The sequence below is a fragment of the Apodemus sylvaticus genome, chromosome 20 (genome assembly GCF_947179515.1).
Source record: "Apodemus sylvaticus chromosome 20, mApoSyl1.1, whole genome shotgun sequence".
NCBI classification, from domain to species: Eukaryota; Metazoa; Chordata; class Mammalia; order Rodentia; family Muridae; genus Apodemus; species Apodemus sylvaticus.
The window spans coordinates 10112998-10135188 of NC_067491.1; the positions used below are offsets into that span (position 1 = coordinate 10112998).

At 43.0% G+C, this 22191-nt stretch overlaps 2 protein-coding genes across 3 annotated transcripts in view; one reads left to right on the forward strand and one right to left on the reverse strand.

The window, feature by feature from the left end:
* Nucleotides 1-16184: 16184 nt before the first annotated feature.
* Usp15 (ubiquitin specific peptidase 15) overlaps nt 16185-22191 on the forward strand; it is a 91502-nt gene continuing 85495 nt past the window's right edge. For both annotated transcript variants that reach the window (XM_052165797.1, XM_052165798.1), the window contains exon 1: nt 16185-16341. In XM_052165797.1, coding sequence (XP_052021757.1) covers nt 16253-16341 — 89 coding nt within the window. In that variant the 5' untranslated portion in view covers nt 16185-16252. The remainder of the gene's footprint in view (nt 16342-22191) is intronic.
* On the reverse strand, nt 16311-20841 carry LOC127671119 (uncharacterized). The gene is made up of 2 exons (XM_052165799.1): nt 20655-20841; nt 16311-17027 (listed from the first exon to the last, which is right to left on the reverse strand). Exons 1-2 carry the CDS (start codon nt 20655-20657, stop codon nt 16311-16313), a joined length of 720 nt encoding a protein of 239 aa, XP_052021759.1. The 5' UTR covers nt 20658-20841.

The window sequence follows — 22191 nt, forward strand, 5'->3', positions numbered from 1 at the left end:
AAAGAAGGCATTGCCATCCCTCTGAGACTTGCCTTGCGAAGGCTTTGCCATGTCTATGGGGATGAGGCCCTGGGGTCTTTGACATGGCTGTGTCCATCCAACAATGTACATTCATTCAGGAGTTCACTAGCTCTCCATATTTAAATGCTATACAAAATTCATTGTATGTATTTGTGTAACATTTATGTTCAATTGGTTATTATTAGCAAGCTCTAAATTAGGTATTTTTATACAAAATATATCCCTTCCAACAAAATATTACCTTCACACATCATTTACTAAAAAAAAAAAAAAAATCTATCATCACACAATTCTTAGCAATTAACCATGTCTCAGCTCAAATAGCTACTGGTGCTGGGCAGATGGCTCAGGGGGTAAAGTTGATAAAGTGCCTACTGTGGGAACATGGAGACCCCAGGACTCACATAAAGGCCAGGTATGGCAATATGTATCTGTAATGCCAGCACTGGGGGCAGAGAAAGGCTGGTTTCCTGTGCTTGGTGGACAAGCAGTCCAGCCAATCAGTGAGCTCCAGGTTCAGGGAGTAACCCAGGCTCAACAAATAAGATGAGTGTGCAGTAGAGAAGGACACTCAGCATCAATGTCTGGCCTCTTCACACAAACGTTCAGTTGAACACACAGACAGACAGAGACTGAGTTACTAAGAAAAGTTACTAGAAGGCTGTTCTGCATGGATTTGGTTTTTCTTCCAAGTATCAGGAACAAGGACCTAATTGAAGACTGCCTGAGAAACCAAGGATTGCTGGTGCAGACAATGCCAGCCAATCAGGAATTGCCATACTTTCTTGGAACCAATGGGGCTCTCGCAGATGGAGGGTATCAAGGGAGCATGCAGTGTTCAGATGAGCTTGCTGCAGCATTTCTCATCTGTTCCCGGAGTCCATGTCCAGGCCACTGTGCCACCTTACCTCCAACCCCCAAGGGCTGGTAGGGTTGAGCAGTGAATCGTCCAGGGCATGGGCAGCACGTCCAGACATGACATGATTATATCCAGTTGCCATCTTGGAATAGGTGCAACCATAGCCTGGTAACGACAACGGTCACTATGTCCGCGTGAATGTAATGGAGCATGGGGTGGAGAGAGAGAGTCATTGGTTAGAAGTGCACACAGTTCTTGCAGAAGACCTGAGTTCATTTCCCAGAACCCATGTAGGGTATTTCACAACCACCTTTAATTCCAGCTCCAGGGAATCTCATGGTTTCTTCTGTGGGTGCTGAACAAATGTATACAAACAGACATAACTAAGAATAAAGTAGATGATTTTATTTTTTAAGGTGATGGAGAAGTTAATACTCCATAGTGGAAGGGGTAGGAGAGGGTCACTGGACCCTCACTTGAAATGCCAGCTCTTATGTCTTCCTTCCTTATCTACTTGCCAGCTGCACATGATTTGGGGATATGTTGAGTAGACAGGAAGTAGAAGGTTACCTAAAAGCTGGAGTCCATGATGTAGCTTCTGTGTCATCATTCACTAGGGGATATAGGGCTTTGTAATCATGTAGCTATAGGGGGATCATAGTATATGGACTGACCTAAGTTGTATTTATATGTATTTATAAATATAAAATTGAGCCATGAATTTGGGTGCAATTGATAGAGTGTACATGGGAGGGGTTGGAGGAAGGAATGGGGTGGATGGTGTGATTATTTTATAATCTAAAGGGTTTTAATATAATAACAAGAAGGAGGAGGAAAGAAGAGGAAGAAGAAGAGGAAAAAAAAGAAGGAGAAGGAGAGAAGAAGGAGGAGGAGGAAGAGGAGGAGGAGAAAGAAGAAGAAGAAGAAGAAGAAGAAGAAGAAGAAGAAGAAGAAGAAGAAGAAGAAGAAGAAGAAGAAGAAGAAGAATTGTTTCACTTCTTAGGTGCCTTTCTTCCTGTTCTAAGGGCTTTTGTTTTTCTCTTGAGGGACGCCAACGTTTGTGGTGTACAGGTGTATTCTTAAATAGAACACCATTTTTATAACCTTTAAAAGAAACACCTACACAGTCACTTGCTTTTTACTTCATATACATTTTCTTTTACATCATGAAAATAAACACATGATAAAAATCACGTTAGTGAAGGTTTGCTTTCTAAGGCCATGTGAGTTCCCTGAAGTGAATCTTTCTGTGCTTGAAGCTATACTTTCTTTAACAGAGTGCTGCTGCTCTCTTCCTAATTGCCAAAATTGGAGTTAGCCTAGCTATCTCTAAACAGAAGAATGGATAAAGAAAATGTGGTATACTTATACAACGGAGCATTATCCAGCTACTAAAAAAAAATAAGTTGTAAAAATTGCAGATGGGTGGAACTAGAAAAAAAAATTATCCCGAATGAGGTATACCAGAAAGACAAATATGGTATGTATTCACTTACATGTAGATTTTGGGTGGTAAGTCAATGGTAACCAAGCTACAATTCACAGAACCACAGAGGATCTGTATAGAGTATGAATGTGATGGGGAGGGGCAGATCTTGTTAGAAAATGGAAATAGAATTAGTAGTTATGGATGGATATGGGGAGTCTGGGGGGGTCATGTGACGAGGTGAAGAGAACAGGGGATGAGGAAGGGAATGTGGGGAGAAACGCTTAAATTAAATCTAATTAAATTGAAGGTTAGTACAAAAACCTAACAGTAGAAACTCCCTAAAATATATACATACACAAGGGTGAACTAATTGAAATTATTAAATAATGGGGGAAACAGAGCCCCCAACTTCCCATCTCTTGTCACCAAAGGATGCTTCCAGTCCCAGAACTGGATCACATTTAGTTGAGTTGCTCAACTATTGGGTCCCACAGGAATCCTCAAATAACCGAGGCTGTTGCCAAGACTATATAGGTTGTTCTCCACAAACTGACAGCAAGGCCCCATTGCAGAAGACAACCGACAGAAAACTCACCGAAAACAGAGAGGCCAAGCTGATGCCTACATAAAACCTTTACCTCCATGTTCTGGTGTCTTTGGTACAGGAAGGTACTCTCTGGAAGAGACGTGTAAGCTATAAAACCCAGCCACAGAACCCTTGATCGCCAATGCTCTTGTGCCTGAAAGGTATTCCAGAGCAATGGTGGCACAGACAGAGCTTGTGGGAGTTGCCAACCAATGTCTGATTTGACTTAAGGTCCATCTCAATGATGGAACCCACGTCTGACACTGTTTGGGTGATCCGGAGCCTGAGACTAAATAGCCCAGGAAGCTAGGGTAAAACCAAATACTACTGTTCTTAGACAGGAAAACAAATTAAAAGTAGCAATGAAATGACTCCTAATGACATTCTGCTGTCCTGTTAGATCACCTCCTTTCTCGGCCACCACCATCAGACGTGTTTTCCCCCCTGAAGTACATGGCAACAAATATGGAGACCCACAGCCAGATATTAAGCAAAGTATGAGAGACTTTAGAACACTCAGCCCCAAAACAATGTCTTATCAAATTCCCCTCTTCAGGGCGCAGGGAACCCTGCAGAAGAGGTTGTGGAAGGACTGTAAGAGCCCAAGGAGGATGGAGGACACCAAGAAAGCAAGGCCCTCTAAATCAACACCATCAAAGCTCTCATGAACGCTCAGAGAGTGTGGCAGCGTGCACAGCGTTGTCACTGGTCTGTACCAGGTACCGGAAGTATTATGGCTTCCGGTTTACTGTTTGTATGGGGCTCCTGAGTGTGAGAATAGGTGGGTCTTTGTTTCTTGTGGGTCTTTGTTTCTTGTGCCTTCTCTCTTACTCTTTTCCTCTCATTTGTCTTGTCCAATCCCAGTGGGTTTATTATTATTGTATTATATTGTCATTTCCTATTATTATTTTATTATAGTTCCCTAGACACCTATTTGTTTTCAAACGAGAGACAGAAAAGGAATGAATCCAGACGGGAGGTGAGATGGGGAAAGAACTATGGAGAGGGGAAGAGGAACTGATCATTAGGCTACATTGTGTGTGTGTGTGGGGGGGGGAGATTGATTTTCAATAAAAAGAAAAGCAAAAAAAAAAAGTGTTAAACTTTTTTCAAACCCGAAAGACAAATGTATTCTTCTTTATTTAACTTACTGTGTCTGTGTCTGCACCCCGTTCATAGGAGCCCAGCTCCAAGCTCTTCTGAGAAGGAAGACACTACAGAGAGTCGCCTCACAGGCTTCTGACTCACTGAAGAGAACTCTGGAAGACTCCCACTGCGCCAGCCTCCAGGACTCGCCAGAGGCAGCAGGCAGCAGGACTCCTTCACACTAGCCTCCAAGCCCCTACGCTTTGGTGAAACAGGTTCTGCAACCACATTCCAGTCTCTAAGACTTGCAACTCCAGAGACCTCCCAGAGACTCTTTTCAGAAATCTGCATTTTTGCAAACTTGTCTGCAAGGAACCTCTCAGCTGTCGCCCAGGCCCCTCAGAGAACCTTTGAGCTGTAACACCCGCTGGTGACCCTCTTCCTGGGCACCCCAAAGCCTGCTCAGGGCTATAATGCTCACCTCTTTGTTGGCGCTCTACTACCATAGAGGGGCTCAGAGTTTGTTTTCCCATTTGAACTTTTACTCCCTTGAAGCAAAGTTCCCTCCTTTCACTGTCTGCCCACTCTGTGTTTGAAAGGCCTGTGAGAGAACAATGCTAGGTAGGAGCGTGGACACTTTGAAACGGACTCTCACTATATACTATTGTGGGCCAGCCTAGAATTCCCTATGAAGACTAAGATGGCTTCAACCTTGTGGCTGGTCCTCCTGCTCTGCCTCCCAGGAGCAGAGCTTACAAGCCACCAAGTCCAATTTTTGTTTCTTCTTCAGAATTTTTGTTTTTGTTTTCGTTTTTGTTGTTGTTGTTGTTGTTTGTTTTTTGGATTTGTTTTTTCAAGGCAGGGTTTCTCTGTATAGCCCTGGCTGTCCTGGAACTCACTCTGTAGACCAGGCCTCGAACTCAGAAATCCCAGAATTTTTAACAACCTGAAATTAGTGTTTTCCAACTGCGAACCACGGTAACAGTAGAAAATTTAGAAGTGTATTTATTTTGAAAGTCTGATATCTCTCCTTTTTTTTTCTTTTATTTGATATTTTCTTTATTTACATTTCAAATGTTATCCCCTTTCCAGGTTCCCCCTCCAGAAACCCCCCATCCCATCCCCCTCCCTCTGCTTCTATGAGGGTGCTCACCCACCTACCCACACACACACACACACACACATACACCCACACATATACCCACTCCCACCTTCCCGCGTACACTGGGACATTGAACCCCCACCGGACCAAGGGCCTCTCCTCCCACTGATGTCCAACAAGGCCGTCCTCTGCCACATATGCGGCCAGCGCCATGAGTCCCTCCATGAGTCTTTGATTGGTAGTTTAGTCCCTGGGAGCTCTGCGGGGTCTGGCCTGTTGACACTGTCTGACATCTCTTAACTGTGTCAATTTTGCAGTTTGTCTTCTCATGAAAAATGTTTAGCCGTTATTTTTTCTTTTCTCCAAGGACGTAGAGAAGCTCATTGTACGCATCACTTAGAAGAGACATTCAAAAGCAGAGAGAACGCCACGCTCTAAACCAGGGGTTCTCAACCTGTGACTCGAGAGACCCTTTCACAGGGGTCACATATCAAATAGCCTGAATATCGGGTATTTACATTACAATTCATAACAGTAGCCAGTGCAGTTATGAAGCAGTGATGACAATAATTTTATGGCTGGGGGTCAGCACAACATGAGGAACTTAAGTAAAGGGTCCCAGTTTTAGGAAGGTTTAGAACCACTGATCTAAAGGGTGTTATTACTCAATCATTGCTCTGGTTAAAATACAGGGATTTTGGTGTCGCTCTCTTTTCTTACGTTGTATAGCAATTTCCTCCAAACTGAAATATCTCCTCCTGGAGGAAGCTCATTACAAAACTCAAGACGTTCTACAAGATTCAGGAAGTAAACAACTTCAAAGTCTCAAGAACTCGCTGAGCCTTATCTGCTGCCCAAGGACTCTCTTCCACCGAAGTTTTATGAACAGTACGGACTGTTGAAGCGAGGGTGCTCCCTGCCTTGTACAGCTGCTTGCGCGATGTAAGGAGAGCTCTAGGGTCTCAGCTTTTGCACGTCGACAGCCATGATGGAGTGGGTTTTGGCTCATGCACGTTCCTATGAGCAACCCCCTCACCTCTGCTCCGTAAGTACGGCGCAATTATTTGTTCACTGACCTGTCTTTGACGGTGTTGTAACTTTGCTGCCAATTCCCTATCTAGAGATGGTCTTGGCTCAACATCTCTATAGAAGGGTCAGATGATCCTTTATCAATCTGGTTCAGCTTCCCATTCCCCATGTTAAGTAGTCAGCAGACGTAGAGCTAACCTCCCCGCAGAGTCAATCTCGCAATAAGGGCTCAACAAGAAACCACTGTCCATACAAAATTGTTATCAAATGCCTTTGGAGATAAAAAGATTGAAGGGAGGGACAGAGGTGAGAGGACAAGAGGACAAAATGGTACTGTTGGTGGGAAGGGGGTAGCGGGATGGGGACATCCTCTGGGAGAGGGGGAATGGGTTGGTGGGGCAGGGGGGATGGGGAGGAGGTATGGGATGGGGAGTGGTCTGGGGGTAGACCGGGAGGGGGATGAAGACTAGACTGTGAAAAAGGATTGAAGAATTTTTAAAAAATGAAAAAGATTCATGTACATCGATTTCTAACCTTTTTCTAAGAGTGGCGTGATACCTATCCTGGTCTATGAGTATGTATGGATTCCTCTCTCATAAGTCACCTGACTCAGTTTTCTCCGACAGTAATTCATGACTCTGTTGGTCAACTTAATGGCTAATTGTCTGTGCTGTAGATACCCGAGTGGCTAGTAAAACATTGTCTCTGGATGTGTCTTCGCAGATGCTCCAAGAACAGATTAGCATTTGAACCGAGCCGAGCAAAAATTGCACTCACCGATGAAGGCAGACATCACTGAAAACTCTAAGGAACAGACAAAAGCAGAAAGGTGGAGGAGGTGCTAAGTCCCTCTACTTGAAATAGGCTATCCATCTTCTGTTGTCTTCAAGGATTAGCTCTCCATGAGCCTTCAGTCTTAAACTGGGCGTTAACATTACTAGTTTCTACAGCTCTCAGGGCTGCGAGTTTGCAAAGAACTTGCACTTTCCTCATTTCCAGTTTTTCCTAATAAGTGTCTTTCTCTATGTCTCTATATTGTCCATGCCGGTTATAACCTGTTGACTCTTTCCACCTGGAGAACCCTAACCTAATGAGGTTGGTGAGGCGACTGTCCTAACTTGCTTGAGCTGCTTCAGAGGGCTGACTGGAAGCCTTTGTAGAATTTCTTGATTGCTTTGTGGAAGCTCATCTAGAAACTCTTTGGTCATCGACGGTTACTTATTCTTGGCTTCTGCGGCCCAGCTGAAATGCAATCAGCATGATTTATGAGCTCTAGGTGTTCCTCCTGAAGGGTCACGTACTAATATTTGATGTTAGGAAGTCGATGGCATGACCTCTGAAAGTTAGCATAGTCCCATAATCACCAAAGACTTGAGCGTACCTGTAACTCTCCACATTGTCCTTTTCAGAGCCCAATACTGAAAAGATATGCCTTCCATATATTTCCAGCTTGTAACCCGGACAGTATCAATCCAATTTCTTCTTATTTTTCATCTATGATAAACTGCCTATCTGTTTAGTACTATGGTAAGTGGATACAATAGCTAATCTCAGGCCCGACTAGATTTTTCTTTGTTTTGGCTTCCTTGAGGTACTCTGTTCTACAGTTTGTCTATTGGTTTTCTATTGCTGTATAATGAACTACAAGACACCTTGTGACTGCACGTAGTAGCAGAGCATTGTCTTTTGGCTTAGGCCCCTGATGCAAATCTAATGAGGCTAAAATCACAGTATTGGTGAGACTGTGCTCCTTGCTGGTGAGTTTAGATGGGAATTCATTATTTCCTGGCCTTTTCCAGCTTCCGAAAGGCATCCGGATCACTAACTCATGCATCTTTATCCCTTATTTTGAGCTAGTTCCTCATGGTCTTCTTGCATATAGACATATGGGAAAACATTTTTCTTTTGTGGTTAGGCTGGACTCAACTGAATAACTCCTCACTTCAAGGTCTGTAATTTTAACCACATCTACAAAGTCCCTTTAAGCCATGACTATAACACATTCCCTGATTCCAAGACTAGAACATGGATATCACTGGAAATACACTATTATGCCTTCCGGGCTATCGGATCCACAGGTAAAAATTATGTCTTTTATCTGTAATGCTCTGGCTTAATTGGAGAATATTCATAAGCATATAGACTATGCCTTATCGTTTTTCTACTTTCTGCTTCTCAGTGCATTGTTTTATCTGTAAGAATTCTTCACATGGATCTAGCATTGTTGTACAGGCTTTAATCCCAACACTCAATCAGTGGAAGACAGATGGACAAGCCAGGTTAGATGAGGCCATGTGGTGCATTCCAGCCATGCTGGCCTGATACCAAGACCGTGTCTCATAAAAACAAAAACAAGGCAGAGCAAGAATTCTTCACACACACACACACACACACACACACACACACAAAAAACATTTTGAGTAAAGTTATACTTACTATTCATCTTAACATTTTCAATAGTTGGATGTCATTGATATGATCTATTGGTTTTCTACCTGATTTTAACTAAACTGTTTGCTATGATGTAACAATTTTGTGACCTTAATAAACATTCACATTTAGTAGCAGTCCAGCAGTGTGTCCTGAGGTCTTCAAGTAGCTTTGTATTCAGTACTGAATTCAGTTTTTAGAACAAATATGAAGTTATCTTCATTTAAAAGAAATGGAGCCAAATCTTCCAGTAGTACAGAACTAGTGCACAGAAGGGAAAATGTATATGACTAAGGGAAATAGATTTTCTATGGAACTGTACAACTATTTCTTGCCCTTCTCATTAATCCCTTTGGTTGTAGTTCAATCCAGTAGCAGACTGTGGCCGTCTTGGACCACCACAAGTTTATAAAAACATTAGCATAATCCAAGGGTTCCTGAACAGAAGCATACTAACTAGCAGAACAAAGCAATGAGAAATGTTTTTATAATTTCACCAAGCCTACTGCATGTTCAGTCGTGTCTGTTGCAGGATATGTGATCATATTGTGACCCCGAGATCGTATTATTTACTTAAAAAACAAAACAAAACTGTTTCTTGTTGTGGCGTGGCTCAGCCCTTAGAATACAACTGTAGTCCCAAACAGTGAAGATAAAGTTAGTTTGTAGAAGGAAGTACCCATGTGTGACAGTGATGTCTAATTGAGTGGCAGACAAAGAGATGGATCAGAGAAAGATTTGACAGGATAGGATATGCCCAGCTTTCATGAGGAAAGAAAAAAGGGGGAGCTACTTAAGGGTCTGTGTAGAGAGAGGGAAGGAGGCTGTTTTCTTGGAACAGTTATAGAGAGACAGGTTGCTGAAAGAGAAAGCTAGATACAGGTGAAGACAGAACAAGCCAGAGAACTAGAAGCCAGAAGAGTAGAACAGATTGCCAGACTTAGTTTGAGACCAAGCAGAGCAATTCAGTTAGAGGCCGAGAGAGAGAGAAACCAGATTGAATCACTCAGCTCAGAGAGGAGTTTGAGCCAGAACAGCTGAGTTGAGCCAGCCAGCCACAGTTCAGAAAGAACCAGAAAGGGTGAGCTTATTCAGCAGTAAGCCTTAGAGGCTGAAAACATTCTAGGCCTAGATAAGATTGTATGGAGGCCGGAAGCTTCCAGGACTGGGTGTAAGTTAGCTGACTGGGGCAATAAGCCTCAGAGACAACACTTACACCAGATGAATAAAAGTTATTTTTACAAGTGTCCTGCAGCTGACAGATAACGGGAAGGCAGTGTAGTGGAAGAGTGCCTTCTCGATGTTTCATAGGTATGGGAGCACACATATCCTTTAACAATTGCTGTTATATTCGTCTAAAGCCCTTTGTCGGCAGGTTACATCTTTTCTATCCTCCAGCCAAATGAAGAGAAGGGTTGTCCAAACAGAAAAGCTGAATAATTCAGTCTTCTCTTGGGAGAAAACGATGCTGATCTCTCTGGGATCCAAGCATTTTCTGGATCAGTACACCATTAGTGTCTCTGCTTCACTTTGGGAGTTTGGCTTTCACAGTTTCACGCGCACAGATATGTTGTGAGACTCTTGGAGGAAATGGCAAAGTACAAATGGTGAAGTACATAACGTGAAAGCCATACTTAAATGTAAATGCTCAGGGTCAGCATCTTCTAAATCACTTATCTCGCTACATCCTGTCTACTGTGAGTGAGGCTTAGGAAAGGATCCAGAGGCTGCTACTTGAACATTTCTAGTTTGTTATTTATTATTGTTGTTGTTGTTGTTGTTATTAATTTTTTTGTTTTTGGTTTTTGGTTTTGGTTTTTTTGATACAGGGTTTCTCTGTGTAGCCCTGGCTGTCCTGGAACTCACTCTGTCCTCGAACTCAGAAATCCACCTGCCTCTGTCTCCCAAGTGCTGGGATTTTAAAGGCATGCGCCACCACCGCCTGGCTATTAAATGATTCTTAACAACCTTAAAGTCTACCCATTAAGTTAAATAGCAAACAAAATATATAAAATAGAGGTTGGAGAGGTGGTTCAGCACTTAAGGGCACCTGCTGCTCAGTTACCCCAACCACATGGTAACTCACATAACCACTGGTAACTTCAGTTCCAAAGGGTATGACACCGTCCTCTGACCCTCACAGGGACCAGGTATGTATATGGTGCACATATGTATACATACACAGAGACAGAACACTCACACATAAATTAAAATAAGTACTTTTTAAAAAATATTTAAATAAATATTAAAAAATTTTAAATATTTTATTTTAAATATAAGTATTAGAAAAAAGCTTCTTTTTCTAATACTAGCTTTAGTTTGGTTTACTTCACTCTTGGTTGGATAGTGTAAGTTATTTTTTGTAAGGTTTCCCACTATATGCAAATATTTCACCTAAAATATATAGAATCCAGAGACTATAATCTCTACCAAAATTCTTTTGCTATTTATTTAAACCTATTAGGCGAGGTCTAATTTATTGGTTGAAATCAGCCTGATCTTCTCATCAATTAGTAAGACGTAGCGGAAGTCTGCTGCCTACCTTTAGGTGACGTATAACCTTTCAAAGCATCTGTATGTGCTTCGGGAAAAGCAGCTACAAGTAGCAGCCAACACCAATCTGTAGGACTCACGCTCACCTCAAAATTAAACTTCCCAGATCGTATAGAACAGGAGAAATTTTATTGGTTCTGGTTTTGCTTAATACCTTTAGCTGGGGTACATAGCTCAGTGGAGTCCCCCACATTCCATACTTTCTCAAAGAGAAGTTGCCCCACCCCATTTACATTAGGTATATCTGACCTCTGCAAGCGCTTGTGCCTTAGCCGATGTTTTAAATCACCTTATGATATGACGAGAAAAACGAATGCTCACAGAGATTAAATAACTTGGCAAGGGTATTTGGTATGTTAGTGGCACCAAGCCAGAGTCAAAAGCCAAGTAGTCTGGCGTGGGGTGCTGTGTTCATTTCACGACCTTTTCATTCTTTTTTATCAGAGCCTAACATTTGACGGAGGAGCGGGGATATTTCTTAAGCTTTAAAAGCTGCGTCGTGGCGCTTACAGTTTTTATTCACACTCTCAGTTTCAAAATATCATTAACAGATTAAGCATCTTACTACACGCTATTTCGGTGTTTGCACTACTCCCCCGCCTTTTCGGCGTCTCCTGGCTGTTCGGGGAGCTGGTGAGGAGAGGGGAAGTTACAAGGTTATATAACAGGGCAAAGGGGTTTGAAAGCCGAGAAGGCGTGGGCAGTGGGGTTACAAGAGGGAACAGCTCCTGGAAGAAGCGAGAAGAGAAATGCATGACTTCAGGTAGATAGATGCTCTCTTGGGTTCGTTGAGCCAGTGCTACAAAACTGTAGGGCTAGCAAAGCTAATCTTAACACTTGTCATCGTCGTCTTCTTCTTCTTCTTCTTCTTCTTCTTCTTCTTCTTCTTCTTCTTCTTCATCATCATCATTAATTATTATTATTATTAATCTTTTTTTACAGTCTAGTCGTTATCCCCCCTCCCTGGGCCCCAAGTTTCTCCAGGGTTAGGTGCATTTTCTCTCACTGAGGCTAGAACAGGTAGTCCTCTGTTCTGTGTGTGACAGGGGCCTCGTATCAGAGTGTATGCTGCCTGCCTGGTTAACACCTGTTCTTACTTCCACTCAATTTCATTAATAAACACAACATTGACTGCATACTCTTTCTCTTTTCACCCCAGACTGTAAAACTGCTCCTCTTACAGGGGTCGGCGGTTGTTCTTTAAGAACCAACCAACAAACAAAAACGTTGACAGTTTCATAAGCAAACAAACAAACGAACACTTTGACAATTCCGTAGGGGTAAGAGGACAACATTTTCTAAAAGCCAAAGGTTCTGAAATGAAAATTCCAGTACTAGGTGTAGAATACCTTCCTATAAGTTTTGGTCAGGTAGCCCCAGAAGCCACCGCAATTACAGGCTAATGCCAGGGCCCTTAGTGTGGAAAACCTATTGCTGAAGACACCACACACTTGGGTTACTAGACACTGAGACATCACACTGGACCAGGGCTGCAGTGTCTCACTGATGGGTAGCTATCACGGGACTAAGGGATGATACAGGCAACTCGGGGGTGGGAGTCAGGCCCCAGTGTTCCTACCCAGCTATGGACCCCAGGAGCCACAGTATCTGGCAAAAAGCAGCTACTGTTGCAATAATAGCATGATAACTGTAGGAGTGGCCAGACACCACGACCAAGACAACCCTTACAAAGACAATATTAAACTGGGGCTGGCCCACAGGTCCAGAGGCTCAGTCCAGCACCATCAAGACAGGAGCATGGCAGCATCCAGGCAGGCATGGTGCTGGAGGAGCTGAGAGTTCCACATCCCCATCTGAAGGCTGCTAGCAGAATACTGGCTTCCAGGCAGCTAGGATGAGGGTCTCAAAGCCTAGGCCCACAAGGCCACACCCACCCCACCAAGGCCACACCCACCCAACAAAGCCACACCCACCCAACAAAGCCACACCTACAAATATCAGGTCTTCCCTACACACACACACACACACACACACACACACACACACACACACACACAGACAGACAGGCACACACGCTGACATACAAAGAGAAAATAGCAGCTACTAACTGAAGGTTCCAGTAGAAAAGGTCAAGTCAGGGAAGCAACTCAAAGACAGTCATTGTAAATGAGCAGTAGTAATCCCTCACTCGTAGTCACATTTCTGTGGCTGGGTGTAATACATGTGCTGGCTGTCAGTCTAGCTGAAATAAGGCTAGATTCAGAGAGACCCCCTGTTTTAAAGGAACAAGGCAGAGAGCAATGGGGAAGACCTGGTATTTGAGTGCCTTGTAAATGAAACACTGTGTGTAACCACTTTATTGACTATGATATAAACTAGTTAGGTCTCTGGGAGATGATCTCGTCGACCTGACAAATAACTGACACTGAATGGACTCAGCTTTATCAAGGACCCAGTCCCTTGAACACAGTCGAGCTGAAGATTACTGTGGCTTTGTTTTTTTTTGTTTATTTGTTTGTTTTTCTGCGTGGCTATGGGCTTCAGCAGTTCTGTGTGATGGGAAGCTAGAAGAGAGGGCGACTGGCATCATTACTTCCTGGATCTGTTATAAAACAACAGATGACACAGTTTTACCTTTAAAGTCCTGAATGCTTTATTAAAAATAGCTTTATTGAGATATAACACACATACTGTACAATTTATCCTGCTATCAGTCCAATTCTTCCTACTAACATTTGTCGATTGGCTATTTGTCCAGGCAACAAACCCATATTGTTTCATGTAATCTTCATTTTTTTAAAGTCCTTTATAGGGACTAGAGATAGGACTCAGGCAGAAGAGTGCTTACATAGCAAGCACGGGACCCTGGGCTTGATGCCCAGAGCTGCAGAAATGTCCCAGCACTGGGGAGGCGGAAGCAGACAGATAAGTTCAAAGTCGCCCTCTGTTGCACTGCCAACCTGGAGTGCATGAGATCCTTTATGAGAAAAAATAAAATAAAATAAAATAAAATAAAATACTGTTAAAAGTTTAGGTTGGCAATTCGGTTCAGCAGGCATAATTGTGACTTACTCAAGTTTGATCCCCTGGGACCCACAGAGTAGAGAGAGCTGATGTCTGCACGTTGCCTTGTGATCTCCACAGCAGGTTGTCGCAGGCACACACTCAGCTCATACAGAAACTAAATGCAATGCATGCTTTTCAAATCCTTTAAGATCAATACTATATTATCTGAGTTTGTAAATAAAGTACATATTAAGTGTTGGCAGCTAGAGGTCTGAAGTCCTGGGTGTGAGGATACAGCGGATTCTCCTCATGCCAAGTTGTTTCTCTTTGGAAACTTGCTTTGGTCTCTTTCACAGAGTGGTAGAAGGGAGGTGGGGTGGATATGTAACACCTTGCGAACGTCCATGGTTAGGGAAACTCGGTTTTATAATCAGGAGTGGTCAAATAGCATAAGAGACCGCTGTAAATGGAAATTACTTTTAGACAGTTGAGGCTGAAGGAATACAAAAGTGCTATGCAGAAACAAGCAGTCACAGGCCTGACTCACCCAAAGGATGACACCAACACATACGAATTGTGCTAGTTTGTTTTCTACTGCTGTGACAAAACATTCTGACCTAAGGCAACTTGGGAAAGAAAGGGTCTCGACAGGAACCCAGAGCAGGGTCTGTGGACCATGCTGCTTACTGGCTTGTGCTTGCTTTTTTGGCTTGCTCAGCTTGTTTTCTTACAAAACTCAGGACCCCCTGCCCACAGTGGGCTTACCACACCAATCACTAAACAAGAAAATGCCCCCTGACTCGTCACAGGCTACGCTAAGGGAAGTATTCCCATTGTTAAGGTTCCCCTCTTTCCAGGTGACTTTAGTTTCTGTCAGGCTGACAAACACTAACCAGGGAAACGTTGCTTTCCTCTGAAGGGCTAGCATTTTTTGATAATGCAGCCACGCCCTTCCTTACTGCATTTCCCACTAAATAAACTAGGAGGCATTAAAAATTGAGAGACCATTGCCCATCTTTTAACTTGTCACCTACCGCTATACTGGGGTGGCTGTCTTCAATCTTAGAAGCAGTTTTGCTTCTAAAACTGAGGCAGTTTTGCCTCAGTTAATTTTGAAACATTTGCCTCAAATGGTGTAGAATGGTACTAGACACAGGTATAGAAATTAAACCGCAGTGCGCGCGCGCACACACACAAGCCAAATTATAAAAAGAACTTAGTTCCAGCTCTTATGGAATTTAGATCTTAATTCAATCTTTCATGGAGGTACTGAGTACTCGGGATTTGAAAACTAGGTGAAAACCTTGCATTTCCAGTTGCCGTGTGTGACCTTGGTATTTGATTTTTAAGAGGCTCTATTTCCCCGTTTGTAATTGTTGCCTTCAAATGTGGCTTGTATTATCGAGTCTAACTTCAGGCATATACACCATGCAAATTAATCTAGGGAAATGATAATTTGACCCTGATGAGGTTTCTCCCACGATTCTAACCCCTTTAGTACCTGGCCTTATTAAATACATCTTTTTAACTGCCTGTTCACCTAGAAACTGGGACATGTTTTGCACTGCAGCTACGGGTGTGTGTGTGTGTCCGTGCGCGCTAGGAGGCGTCACAAAGAGCTTATGAAAGGTAGAAAAGGACCCTAGAGACAGCAAGCATGGGAGAGCTGGGAGGAACCTAGGAAGGGCACTGCGCCCAAACCTTAGGTTTCAGAGCCTTCTTTGTGCCAATATTCAGTGGGCTTGGGCTCTGCGGCTGGAAAGGAAAAGCCCCAAGTCACGGAACTGCGCGCTTTCTGCCATCTCCCAGCCGGCCCCGCCCTCCAGCAGGAGTGAACCCGCAAAAATCGGTTTGGAGGCGGCTGCGGCAAGAGAGGGGCCAGCATGGCAAGGAGAGTCCGGCCAGGGCAAAGGCAGGGAGAGAAAGCGCGGCGCCCGGCGAGAACCGTGCAAACTCAGAGGTCTCGGGCGGACCACGCCGTAGTGCGGGGCGCGCGGGGACCCGAAGGGTTAGCAGAGCGCAGGCGCGCACACAGCGCGCTCCCCGCCGAGCCACGCCCCCCGCCCCCCGCCCTCGCGTCCCATTTGGTACAGACCTGCCGGCGGGGCGGGGCCGCGGACGCCATTCCCACAATGCTCCGGGGCGTGCCGCCGCCGTCGCTGCCGCCTCCGCTGCCGCTAGTGGAAGAAGATGGCGGAAGGCGGAGCGGCGGACCTGGACACCCAGCGTTCTGACATCGCGACGCTGCTCAAAACCTCGCTCCGAAAAGGGGACACCTGGTAGGGAACGGGGTCGTGGGGCCCGCGGGGGCCCGAGGCTGGCGGAGAGCTGGGCGGGAGCGGCGGGCTGGTGTCGCCGGCTGGTGACAGGTGCGGACAGGTCCGGCGGCGGCGGCGGCCGCCCGGGCAGCAGATTTTGGGGGCAAAGGTTGGACCGGCGCAGAGGGCCGGGGCTCGCGGTGGGCGGTGCGCGCCCGGGAGCTGCGCGGAAGCGGCGGCCGGGGCTCGCGGGGCTCCCGGTCCTCCTCCCTCCGGCAGTGCCGCTCCCACTTCGGGCCTTGGCGGAGCTCGCTCGGGTGCAGTGGTTCGGCGTGAGCCTGCCGCTGTTTTTGACAGATCCCGGTCCCACCGCTCCGCCTCGCTCGCCGCGCTTCTCCGGTCACTCCTTGGCCGGCGTCGTCCGCACCCAAGAGTTCCCCATTATTCTGATCCTCGTAGTCTTCCGGGACCCCGCGCTTCAGGATGTTTTGCGGGGCGGGGACCACACAGGTAGTCTGTGTCGGGGCTCCCACTGAGAAGGAAACCCCTAATTTCCACTTCCTTGTCAAAAAGGAGGGAGCGGTGTAGGGACCTTGGGTTTTTGAGAGACACCACGTGGTCCTGTGCTTTGCCCCTGGCTCGATAGGAGCCCGCAGCGCTTCTGTTGAAGTGCAGCCCTTCCCTCCGGTTTGAAGGATAACGTAGGCCTGCAAAAAGTAGATAAGTCCGCTTGAAGCTTACAAGCTTGCTAATATTCAAACTTGTAAAATACCAAAAAAAAAAAAAAAAAAGGCGGGGGGAGGGTACTGTACCTGTACCTAAATACTAGAGGAAGCATGTACAAAATTTAACACTTGTCAGCCAAAGCAGTTGACTTACAGAATTATTTAAATAAAGGGAAAGTACTGTATTAGGGGAAGGGCAGTGTGCCTGTGTGCGTTCTTTTTTATTTTTATTTCTTTTTTAAGTTACTTTTCCTTCCTTCTGTCGCCGTATACTAGTGGTTTACTATAGCTTTTCAAGTGCTTGTTAGGTACTCCAGTGTGGCTAATGGGAAGAGACTTTAGACCTGATTTATTCACAGTTCTCAAGTGCTAATTGTTAGGCACTCTAGTGTGGCGTGATGGGAAGAGACTTAGACCTGATTTATTCACATGTCCACCTCAATCCTTTGCAGTGTGACTTGGAAGCAAATTCATCTAAGCCATTGAACCTCCGCATCTCTGGCTGTTCAATGAACAATAACAATTTTATTGTGTTTGTTCTATGTTAATTCAGTTAAATATTCTGAAATATCTGTTATTCATGAAATACTACGTTTTAGTAATCTACTTATTTCTGCCATTAATTCCAGACAAGTGCCATGGGGCTGGAATCATTTTCGAGTTAGCAAATAGGTGACACCTTGGAGACCTGAATTTAAGTACTTCCATCCTTAGTTTGTAAGGTCACATACAGTTTGTGTAATTAAGACCCTTGATGATGTAAAACACACTTGTTGATTACAGCGCTGCAGCAACTTAAGTCATTATTGCTTATATTCTATTTTTCTTTTCCTTACCGAGTTTATTGCTGAGGAGAAATTGGGCATTCCCTAGAACACCTATGCTTTCCTTGGCCTGTGCCATCTTAACAGATAAATTCAAGCTTCTTCTCTCTGGTATATTGAAGAACATTTTTTTAAAAACTAATTCATGCATTTATTGCTTCATAAAAATATAATCATGGCTACTGATAAAATAGAAATCTTTTTAACATGTGGATATTTTTCTCACAGATGTTTTTGTTTTGAGTTCATGGTGATATGTGATTTAAGAAATATGTGTATTGTGGATATTCAACTACTTTTAAAGTTGGTTATTTTTTACTGAGTATATTTTTCTTGACAGTTACCATAAACCAGGGTAAAATGTAGAAGTTAAGTCTGTATTTGAGTTATTACAGTGCCTTAATTTCAAGAAGGAAATTGAAGTCCAATTTGTAGGCAGCAGCTAAAAATGCAAGTTTTACCTCCCTGTTAATTTTCTATTGTGCAAATCAGTGGTTCTCAACCTTCCTAATGATCTACTTTTTAATATAGTCCTTCATGCTGAATCTATTGCTAAGAAAAAAAAAAAAGAAATAGGCTTACCATAATCTGGAAGCCTTCGTACGGATTTTTGAAATTATAGTCAGGTGTGTTAAATTTCACCCAATTAGCTCTTGATAACTTTGCAAACTAACTCGACTGCCTAGGCAAATGTAAAGATTTGGGTCTTCATGAATACCCATTTCTGTTTATTTGTTTATGGGTGGTATTTTTTTTACTACAAACTGAGTACACAATTTGTACTGAGGAAAAGAACCATTCTGTATAACTGGTACTGGATGTGTAGTAAGAAGTACATAGACGTTGATACAAGAGTTGTTCCTGTGAGAGGTGAGGTAGCCAAGGGCCACTAATTGACAGGGCACATTGGTGATCTCTTTCCGTTCTGACAAGACAGTGAGGAAACCATAAACAAAGTTAAATTAGAATTTAGGAAATTCAGAAAAAAGAATTGAGAAACTCAAGTTTAGCTTAGGATGAATTAAAGACACCTTTAGGATCCACATGGTGATGGTGTCCTGGGAGGATCCTAAGGAGTGGCCGTGAATGAAGTACAGGGAAAGGTGTGGGATGTAAAATGTTCCCTTTTGAGGTGGCTTTCAAAATAGACCTGTTATGAATAGATGTGTACATCATCATCAAAATAATTCCTTCAAGTTTTTCTAAATTATGTCTAATAATTATTATCAGTCATTTTGTGCTATGTTTGATAATTTGTTGTTAACCAAAATAGCTGTGTTGTTTGTTGTATTTATACAGCCCCTAGTAAGTCTAGTACATTTAAGGTAATTTTGAAGAGTAGCCTTACTTTGGTGGTTCGTTGTGTAGCATGTCTGTATTTTTGTTTCAATACATTTCCAAAGAATCTGATTACTGATGTTTGGACAGGAGACATTGATTTCAGTGTTTAGAGCTTTTCTCCATTCCTTCTGTCTTACCTAGCAACCTTTGAGGTTTTAATTGATTAAGTTTATGAACCTTTGAGTCTAACAGGATAATCTGACTAGACACTAAAAGAAATGTGCTTGGTTACTAAAGACACCATTGACATAAATTACTAAAGACACCATTGACATAAATTCCAAAACACGTACTTACAAAAGAAGCTAGTTGTGTTTGCCACCAAGTAGGGCATATATTATATCACAGGAAATGAACATAGAAAGCAAAACTTTGAAATATTAGCAAAAATTAAAATAGAAAATAGTCACATTAAAGCATAGTCTTATTTTAGATGCTTAAAATAGTAGAGAAGTTTACTTCTTTAACTCCTGACCATAAGCTTCCTAGAGAACCAAGGGCCAATGAGGCCTGTTGGGCTTAGATGTAGAGGTATTCAGTGATTTATTTTGTGACTGTCAGGCTTCTTGTTTCTGCCTTGTTTCTGCCAAATTATGCAATTTCCCCATTAGTACATTCAGAGTATTAAATGGTTTTTTGGTTTTTTTTTTTTTAATAGAGTTGTTTTTGTGACAGTTACTGTCTTGCTTGTGTATTAAGAAAATATTAGCTTGCAAGGCTCCCATTGGACAGAATAGGAAGCCTAGACCCAGAGACCTCCACGCGACTGTTGGAATTTGACAACTGGTTTGGATCTTAGTTTCATGCCCTCAAATCACCATTCTAAACTGCCTCTTATTCTTAAAGATTTATTTAAAATAGTTCTATTTTAAGGAAAAGAATACTTCTTTTCCTAATTTAAAGAAAGCCCATTTTATATTTAGCAACCGAATTCCAGCATTTTTATCCCACACTTGTCTCGTGTGGCTGTTCGTTTAGATGTGATGGAGTATGTAGAATATCTTAGCATCTTGCTTCTGGAAATTAAATAATAGTTAGAGATTGACAGGCAAATAACTGAACATAAAGGACAATTGTCATTTTATTTGAAAGCTCTTGAGACCAAATTATTCTTGATCGTTACTGATAACAGGCTTTCAAATTTTAATTATCAGTAATCATAAATTTATATTACAGGTGATGAGGCCCATTCTCACTATTTTACAGAAATATCACAAGAAACATAGTAGTAAGGTCTTGTCAAGTATTTTTAGTATTCTGTCTGTATTTTAAAAGCATTTGTTTATTGCCACTACATATTAAGTTCTTATGAAGAGCCTAACATTAAAAAAAATATATAGTTTATGATCCATAATTACCAACTGAAAAAAATTTAGTACTGTTTTAATGAACTTGTAAAGTCAAAAGAAACATTTTTAAGAAGGTGTAGGCGTAACCATGTTACCATGTCAGGAATGTGCTGAAGATCCGGCAGGCCTCACAGCTCCGTGGCCGCTGAGCGGTGTGTGGTGCTGTCTTCATCGCGGCATACGCCTGTCTCACATGAGTGTCACCTGGAGAATTGTGTGGACCAACAAGTAAAAGGGGCTTCTTAAAAACAATCGATACAGGCTGAATGTAAGCATCTTAATCCATCCGTAAAACAGGCAGCCAAAAATGTCTCTGTCTATCTTTCCTGTAGGTGAGGGATTTGAGAGGAGTGGCTCACGTGATAATGCCTCTGCAGATGAGCGTTTATTGACTTGCTTAGGCTGAGCCAGCCACTGTTTTCAGTGTCTTCAAGAGTGTGCCCTTAACTCTGGTGGATGTCTGAGTTTGTTTAAATACGAGGTTGTAATTCTAAAATCATAGGTGCTGTCATTTCCCCCTCAGTAATTTGATGCTGTTACTATTAAATGTAATCCAGGCAGTGCCTATTCTGTTTTCTTCTTAGTTCTCACACAGAAAGTTTCCAATTGCTGGGGGTTTGGTTTCTGTTTTTTTGTTTGTTTGTTTTTGTTTGTTTTCCTTCAGTACTGTTATTCCAGCTTGTCCTTTCTGTTTTCTTTCAATTCATAGTCTGTCTTAGTTATTCCCCTCAAGTTTCTTCTTTAGGCTTTCTTATCTAGTCTTTAAGTGGGGAGATAACAACATCCTTAAATTTTATCATCTAGTTCTAACAGACAAAAATCACTACTAAAGACACCTCAGATAAGACTAGCAACTAACTGTCCATGGGTTTTAGTACACATTATAGTATATAAGGAAGGCATCAAGAATTGCGCTTCAGAAATAAATTCAGATTGTGAAATAAGGTAGAAAACTCCTTTAGGAATTTGTAATATGTATTTGATTACTGTTTGCAGTGGCTTCCTTCATCACTCAGGTTTAAATGGACTTGTTTGTTTGTTTGTTTATGAGAGTAAATGGGGACATGTGAATGCCACGAGTGCACATGGGTGGGAGAACAGCATGGGAGGTGGTCCTTACCTCCCCCTGACATGGGCTGTACATCTCTGTGCAGGCCAGGATGGCTAGCCCATGCTTCTGGGGATTCTACTGCCTGCCTCCTTCTCCAGCACAGCTCTGCAGAGAGGACACAGCTCCTCAGGCCCACGAAGGTCTTTACCCTAAGTGACTATCTCCTCAGACCCCCTACATGGTTTCTCCCTAGTTTCCAAACAAAAAGGGGGGTATTGGGCTGCTTTTTCTTCTTTAGCAGGAGTTCTAAAAATAGTGACTGCCCCTTCTACCCTCTGCTAGTTTGACAGGCCCAGGTTCTAGGATGAATTCTCCACTGTTACTGAAAATTGTTTAGCAGAAGCATCCATAAAAAAGCATCCATAGACTACCCAGAGTACTTAAGGCCAGACAATTTTAAGTTATAGAGATGGTTATATCAAAGCCTGGGGATATTCAAGACAAAAGTAATTACTTTCATGAAAACAGGAACAGGGTCCTTTATTTTGGCAAAAGATAATTTATTTGATAATTTGCGCTTG